We start from the raw sequence: 7,412 nt of genomic DNA on the forward strand, positions 1-7,412 counted from the left end.
ATCTGGGGCCTTGCCTCCGAGGTTCGGGGCTCAGGCCAACCTGATCCCAAAGAAGGCTCTTGAGGGTACAGCCAGCGGACAGCCCGTGCTCCAGCCCCTCTCCCCAGAGAAAGAGCTCAGGTGGAGCAAGCCAGAATCCTGGTGGCCTAGGGCTGGGTCCACTCATGAGCCTGGTTGAAGGTCGTGTCTCCTGTCGTACAGAAGTAGAGAGCACAGTCCAGGCTGGGAACTGCGGAACTCCGGGAGCAAGGGACAAGGCATGCGCAGTGCTCAGAGCAATTGCGACGGTTAGGAAGGGGAGCGAGTGGGGGACAGAGCAGAGGGCAAGCAGAGAGCCCAGTCCTGGGCGTCGCCCTTCCAAGTAGCTGTGTGACCGTGAAGCCACATAAGCCTCTGGACGGGGGTGGGAGCTGGTCTGGCCCAGTGGCACACGGGGCACGAACCGTGTGCAGGCGGCGCCCTCCCCAGCTTCTCCGCGGGTGAAACCTCACACTGCGACTGCTCACTTTGAGGTTACATTCTCTTTCGCTCTTTCATTTGTTCTTTTTAGGTATATATGACAGTGGAGCGTATTTTGACATATTATGTGTACATGGAGTATGACTTATTCTAACAGGTTGTACGTGATGTAGGGCTTCATTGGAGGTGTTCAGAGGTGAACAGAGAAGTTGGGTCCCATTCATTCTACTGTTTGCTATTCCCCTCCCCTGCCCTTTCCTTCATTCCCCTTTGTCTAATCCACTGAACTTCTTTTCTTCCTTCCCACCTACCTTGTTGTGTGTTATCATCAGCATATCAGAGAGAACATTTGATGTGTTTTTTTTTAGGATTGGCTTATTTCACTTAGCGTGATAGCTCCAGCTCCATCTGTTTACCAGCAAAAGTCATAAAGTTATTCTTTTTTATGACTGAGTGATATTTCATTGTGCATATATCACATTTTCTTTATTCATTCATCTGTTGAAGGGCACCTAGGTTGGTTCCAGAGTTTAGCTACTGTGAGTTGAGCTGCTATAAACATTGATGTGAATGTGTCACTATAGTATGCCAATTTTAAGTCCTTTGGGTATAAACCAAGGAGTGGGATAGTTGGGTCAAATGGTGGTTCCATTCCAAGTTTCCTGAGGAATCTCCACACTACACTGCTTTCCAGAGTGGTTGCACCAATCTTGCAGTCCCACCAGCAATGTATGAGTGTACCTTTTCCACCCCCATCCTCGCCAATGTTTATTGTTGCTTGTATTCTTGATAACTACCATTCTGACTGGAGTGAGATGAATCTCAGTGTGGTTTTAATTTGCATTTCTCTAATTGCTAGTGTTGAACATATTTTCATGTATTTGTTGACCATTTGTTTTTCTTCTGTGAAGTGTCTCTTTAGTTCCTTTGCCCATTTATTGATTGGTTTGTTTTTTTGGTGTCAAGTTTTTTGAGTCCTTTATGAATCTTGGAGATTAATGCTCTGAGGTGCAGGTGGCAAAGATTTTCTCCCATTCCGTAGGCCCTCTTGTAACATTCTTGATTGTTTCCTTCTCTGAAGAAGCTTTCAGTTTGATGTCATCCCATTTATTGATTCTTGATTTTACCTCTTGCACTTTAGGATAAGACCCTCTATTTTTCTACATCTTTTTTTTTTTTTTAAATACCAGGAATTGAACCCAGGGGCACTTAACCACTGAGCCACATCCCCAGCCCTTTTTTTGTATTTTATTTAGAGAGACAAAGTCTCGCTGCATTGCTTAAGGCCTTGCTAAGTTGCCGAGGCTGGCTTTGAACTCATGATCCTCCTGCTTCAGCCTCCCGAGCTGCTGGGGGTACAGGCGTGAGCCACTGCACCCGGCTACCTCCATCTTTTTTACCGTATTTTTCCCCATGCAGGTTAGACGGTGAGGGACGTCCAGGTGCGGTTGGGTCAGTGGGTAACACGGTTGGTAACTTCCAGGGGGTGGTGAACCCCACCCTGGACTGTTGCCTCCACGTTGTCCTTGCTTTCTCTCTTGTGCCCGCCGTCTGTCTCGCAGGACGACGAGAGCCTGAGGCACCTCACACACGAGGAGAAGGACGTCATCCTCTTCTTTGAAGAGACTCTGGATTCCCTGGAGGACGACTTTGAGGAGCCAGCCCTGTGTGACAGTGGTGTTCATTGCCACTCTCCACAGTCTCTGGAGGAGAGCCCTTCCAGTCACTCGGAGCCTGAGGACGTCATCGATTTAGTGCAGCCAGGACCTGCAGCTGGGGACATGGAGCCCCTTCCAGAGGTGCCCCGGGCAGCAGGTGAGGGTGAGGCACAGGCCCCGGGGCCTTTGCTCAGGTGTCGGTGTTTCCCAGGCGCCGAGTTCTCTGTTGGCCAGTCCAGCAGCTGCTGCAGTGCGTCCGCCTCCGTAGGGAGAAGCATCCTCTCAGTGGGGGGTTGTCTGACCTGGGAAATTCCAAAGGGACTGGAATGAAGAATGAGACCAGTCGGGCATGTACGTGATTTGGCTTATTTATGTGTACGCACGTGCACACACACACACACACACACACACACACAGGGAGAGAAGGAAAATCGAAGTAGCTTCCAGGTAACTGTCTGCCCTACCAAGAGAATATACATGGCGCTTGTATCTTAGTGTAGGGTTATACTCCATTTCTGTCCCAGGACTTTCCAAGGTGGGAATATCTGAACTGAAAAAGTCTGTTGGCTCAGGAAAGCAGAAAAAGATCAGAGGAGGAGTTCAGGTCAGCATCTATTTTGTTCATTTTCCTTGACCCTGAGTGGCACCGGAGGAGAGGTGTGCTTCTGTCCATTCAGTCCCATGATGCAACTGGAGGGCAGTGGACGGAGAGAGAGAGATGTCTTCCTTTTTTTTTCTAGTTGAAAAGGATATTGAAAACAAATGTGGACAAGGAGGAACTAAGGGGATTGCTTTTGCTCTGGTAACTATAAAATACTGCTGCTTGTCACAAGCTTCTAGAAGTGTGTGTGTGTGTGTGTGTGTGTGTGTGAGCAAGGGTGTGTGTTACTCAGAATTTCACATCCTACAGTTACGGATTCCACATAAATGGAGCTTGGTTTGCAGCCATCTCGTCAGGGAAGAGACAATATGAGTTTCGCAGTTTATTACACTTTTGCTTTGAAGGACAGTTCCTAAAGTAATTTGAACCAGCTGATCCTTTAAACACATCAGCTCACATCATTGTGCCAAAGAAAACGCTTTTGGAGGACATGCCACCCGCCCACCAGTTCTCTCGCACGCTGTTTTGTAGCCATCTTAGGCGCCTCCTCTGTGGCGGGCCTTGTGCTCACGGTTTCGTAGAGGGAGCTGCGAGGAGAAGTGCCGTGTCTGTGGGGCAGGCTTGCCGAGTGTCACCTGGAGTCCCCAGGAGGCATTTCTGTGCCCCAGAGGGAAGTGGCATGGCCTGTCCTTCCTCTGGGAAGACCCATTGGGGTTGTTGCCGTGCCACACACCGTCCAGCCTCGATGTCCCCTTTGTGAAGTCCCCTGAGGAGACAGCCATTCGCCTCCCGTCCCTTGCCTCGAGGCGATGGCCTCAGCGCCGTTCACTGCTCCCGGGGTGCTGGGAAGCAGTCAGTCACATTGTCACTGCCCACTGTCATGGATCTGTTCATTCTCAGCATGTGGTCGTGAGAATAACAGACCACTCGCTTTCCCCAGCCCAGGGGCCAGGGATGGGGAGTTCGCCTCAGGAGGCTCTGAGCGAGCCAGGAGGCCCTTTGGGACTCTCCCAGCTTTGGGGAACAGGAATGTGTGCATTTATTTTCACATTAGGTGGAAACTTATGAGGTTTCTCCCTCACTTTTCAGGGACCGAACCTGTTGGGAAGGAGCACGTTGCTGTCCTTGAAGGCAGGAAACAGGACGCTGAGAATTCCCAAGCACCAGACCCCACCGTTCCCAAAGCCCTTCCTCTGCCACCCTCCCTGCCTGGCGCCCCAGCCCCAGCGCCCCCCAGGAAGGAGCTGCCCTCCCCTTCTCCTCCAGCAGAGCACCCAAAGCTACCCCGCTCAGTCCCTACTCCTCTTGTGATCGCTCAGAAGATTTCCGAGAAGTTGGCAGGAAATGAAGCCCTCTCCCCCACGTCCCCCTCGAAGGAGGGCAGGCCGGGGGAATGGAGGACGCTGACTTCTTCAGCCCCTCGAAATGGAGACCAGTTCGCCTGGCACAGACACATGGCCCAGCCTGCGCCCAAGGTCCACCGCTTCCCCAGCAACATCAGCGTGACCAACAGCTCCGGGAAGGAGTTCAACAAGACCATCTCCAAAGCGGCCGTCAACGTGCAGGAGCGCAAGGCCCGGGTCCTGGCCAATATCAACGGCGTGTCTTTCCTCACCTCGGGGGACGTGGAAGACCAGGCGCAGAAGAGCGATCTCACAGAGAAGAGGAGCGTCTCTCCAGATCGGGGGACACCCTCCTGGAGCAGGCCAACCCCGGCCAAGGAAGCTGACGGGCCGCGAGCAGGTGGGCAGGCCAGTGGCGGTCAGCAGTCCAGAGGCGTGCAGACGGAGCCGCCCCCGGTGCTGGCCAACGGCTTCCAGAGCATCCACGAGGTGCTCAGGAGCGAGCCCAGCCCCTTCGTGTCTACTGGGAAGACCATCACCTTCCGCCCAGACCCCCCGACTCTTGCCAGCAAGCTTGCGCGCCAGAATGCCAGCAGGAGCGTCTGTGAGCCCCGGCCGCCGGGCTGCGGCCAGGACCCCAGGAGGCGGGCAGGCTCTCTGCCCAGAGCAGGGGGCTTCAGGCCCCAGGGCATCACCGTGCAGTTCTCTGGACGCGGCTCCACGGAGGAAGCCCGGCGGGAGGCCCTGCGCAAGCTGGGGCTCCTGAAGGAGAACTCATGAGGGAGGCGAGCCCAGGGGACGGCTCAGGGCCCACTCACGCCAGCAGAAGGGCTAAAGTAGGCCTCGTTTGTCCCCCTCCCTACAAAGGGTGAGGTGGAACAGCGATACGGTTTCTCCTCCTGCAGTGCAGGAACTGTCGGCAGCAAATGCACACGTAAAGGGCGGGACCTGGGCACCCAGCAGCTGCGGCCCTGTGCGGGAGCGGAGCTGGAGACGCTGGGCCTGGGTGGTCCCGCAGGTGGGCAGGGAGTTCTGTGAGAGCCTGGACCTGTAACTTCTCACCTTCCTTCTTCTAAGGTTCAGAATGAACTTTACGTCCTGTTGGCCCCCGTGATCTGTAAATGCCATACGTTTTTATAGTTGGGAGGCGGGGAGGCGGCCTGGTGGGTCCTTCCCGAGTCCCTCAGCTAGCCTTCTATCCCAAGTGAAGGCCGTGAAAGCCAGTTTAGAGCTCTACTCAGGATTTCCACCTCCTTTTCTAAGAACATTAAGAAGAAATGCGTGTTAGATTTTCAGAGTTTCAATTACACTTTTTTTTGGCCCTTTGTTTAGTTCTGAAGGATACAAGATGGTACTTTACCCTGGATATGCTCTTGTTTCTGGATCAACGTGGTTTGCCCAGTTTTTTTTTTTTTTTAATTGAAAATTGAAATGAAGTCTTCATAGTATGATTCACTGTCATTGTGAGGTGTGAGAGTAAAAAAGGTAGAGTTGGAAAGGATGGTGATTTTGAGAAAGCCAGTCACATCAGGCTGCAGGGTCTGTGTTCGTGGGACACACAGTATGAGTCTGTGTTGTGTGTATATATGTACATACTGTATGTTGACATAGGGACTGTGTGTGTATACGTGCACTTTCATTATTACATAAATATAAACTTCTGAAAAGCCTGCTCAGTAGCTACAGGACATCAGCACTTCTCTGGATGGACACAGCCCCCTCACCATTCTGATGGATGATACAAGAAATCCTTACTTCCTAATATGGAAGGCTTCTAAGGACACGTGTCCATGATATTTTGGGGAACCAAAAGTACTTTTTCCTCAACCATGTGTTCTTCTGTTCCCAATTAAGGTAATATTTCCTGCTTCTAAAGAAGCAAGACGGTTCCTGCTTTAGTAAAGAACGTTTTAAAATATTAATCTTATTTATCAACCAATTCTAGTTCCCTGTGTTCTGTGGTAACTAGGAAACAGAAGATTCTGAAAGATCCCAATTGAACGTGTTCCATGACCAACGTCTCGGGATTCATTTAAAAGGGGAAAAACGGTGAAATAGGTTATACAGCGTGAAAAGAACTGGTTTTCTCCCAGACTGCGCCGGGTTCTGGCCACAAGCATTATCATCCAGACTATTTAAGGCTGGAGCCTGAAACCTCTAAAAATAGACGGGGAGGGGCTGCCCTGCTTGGTCACACCCTGGTTGTCCCCACCAGTGCCCTGACGCCCGTTTCTTTCCTGGTGGGTGTTGCTGAGCTCCTGGCTTTCCGTGTGCAGGGAAGGGTGTTTTCGGAGTGTCCGCTGGCCTCGGAGGTTGATTAAGCAAACGATCATGGTTTTTTCCTTGGAATCTCAGTATTTAGCATCTTGTCCGGCTCTTGTCCTCATGAAATAATTCATAGATTCTTGATCTTGATTTAAATAGGTTTGTTAATCTTATAGCTTTGAAAAGTGCTTATTTTAATTTTACTCCCGTTTATGTTGGATTCGGGTAGAGGATTCAGGAGAGTTTCCTTTTTACAAAGTGAGATGCTGTACAGTGTTGAGTAACCGAGGGTCTTAATACAGCTAGTGTCTTTAAAATTCTTTAAATACAAGGTTTTAAAAATTTTTATCTTATCCTATGATTTTGTTGTGACCAGGGTGAACTTGACTGTATATTAGTATATTTGTTTGCATAATGACATTTTTGAAAAATAAATTCAGTTTTATCTTACATGTAAGCAACTTTGTTTTTACCTTGCACACTATATTCCAATGATTTTCTTTTAAATGGTTATATCTTCTATTTATCCTTATTTCTTCCTATTTATTATTAATTATATTGGCTGTTACTCTGCCTGTTTCTTGTGCCCTACGCTAGTGACTAATGCCCTATGTTTTGTAAAAGGTTCAAAGGACAGCCGCTAATGGCCTCACCTGTGTTGTATAGATCATGTCCTGTTTGCTGAGGGGCATTAGTTTCCTTGTCATTACTACATGATGTGACATTCTTAAAGCCATCTGGTTCAAGGTAATATAAAGGACTATATTTCAAAGCCAGATTGTAATGAAAAGGAAAGAGGAATCAGAAGTGCCTACTTTCAAGTAATACTTGCACATCAGTCTTCACTTTGTGAAATTCTTAGTATCTAAAAATCAAGCAAAAACTATTCTTTGATTTTAGGAATAGGTGTACAAATACCCAAACTAGAGTCTCTTCTGCACACGGTACTTCATTGCAGTGACCAGGATAAGAGGATTTGCTCCGGTTCTCCCCTCCTCATCCTCTCTGATATTTGGTTCCTAATGTTCCTACTTAACTTCACAATATTGGCTGGCAGTTTGATCTTTGTTTTTCCCCCTCCCTGAG

At 49.5% G+C, this 7,412-nt stretch overlaps 1 protein-coding gene across 2 annotated transcripts in view; it reads left to right on the top strand.

Moving 5' to 3' along the window:
* Proser2 (proline and serine rich 2) overlaps positions 1 to 6,776 on the top strand; it is a 30,295-nt gene extending 23,519 nt beyond the window's left edge. For both annotated transcript variants that reach the window (XM_047519841.1, XM_047519840.1), the window contains exons 3-4: positions 2,022 to 2,274; positions 3,808 to 6,776. In XM_047519841.1, the coding sequence (XP_047375797.1) occupies positions 2,022 to 2,274; positions 3,808 to 4,841 (1,287 nt within the window). In that variant the 3' untranslated portion in view covers positions 4,842 to 6,776. The remainder of the gene's footprint in view (positions 1 to 2,021; positions 2,275 to 3,807) is intronic.
* Positions 6,777 to 7,412: the final 636 nt, after the last annotated feature.

This window comes from Sciurus carolinensis, chromosome 12, assembly GCF_902686445.1.
Source record: "Sciurus carolinensis chromosome 12, mSciCar1.2, whole genome shotgun sequence".
NCBI classification, from domain to species: domain Eukaryota; kingdom Metazoa; phylum Chordata; class Mammalia; order Rodentia; family Sciuridae; genus Sciurus; species Sciurus carolinensis.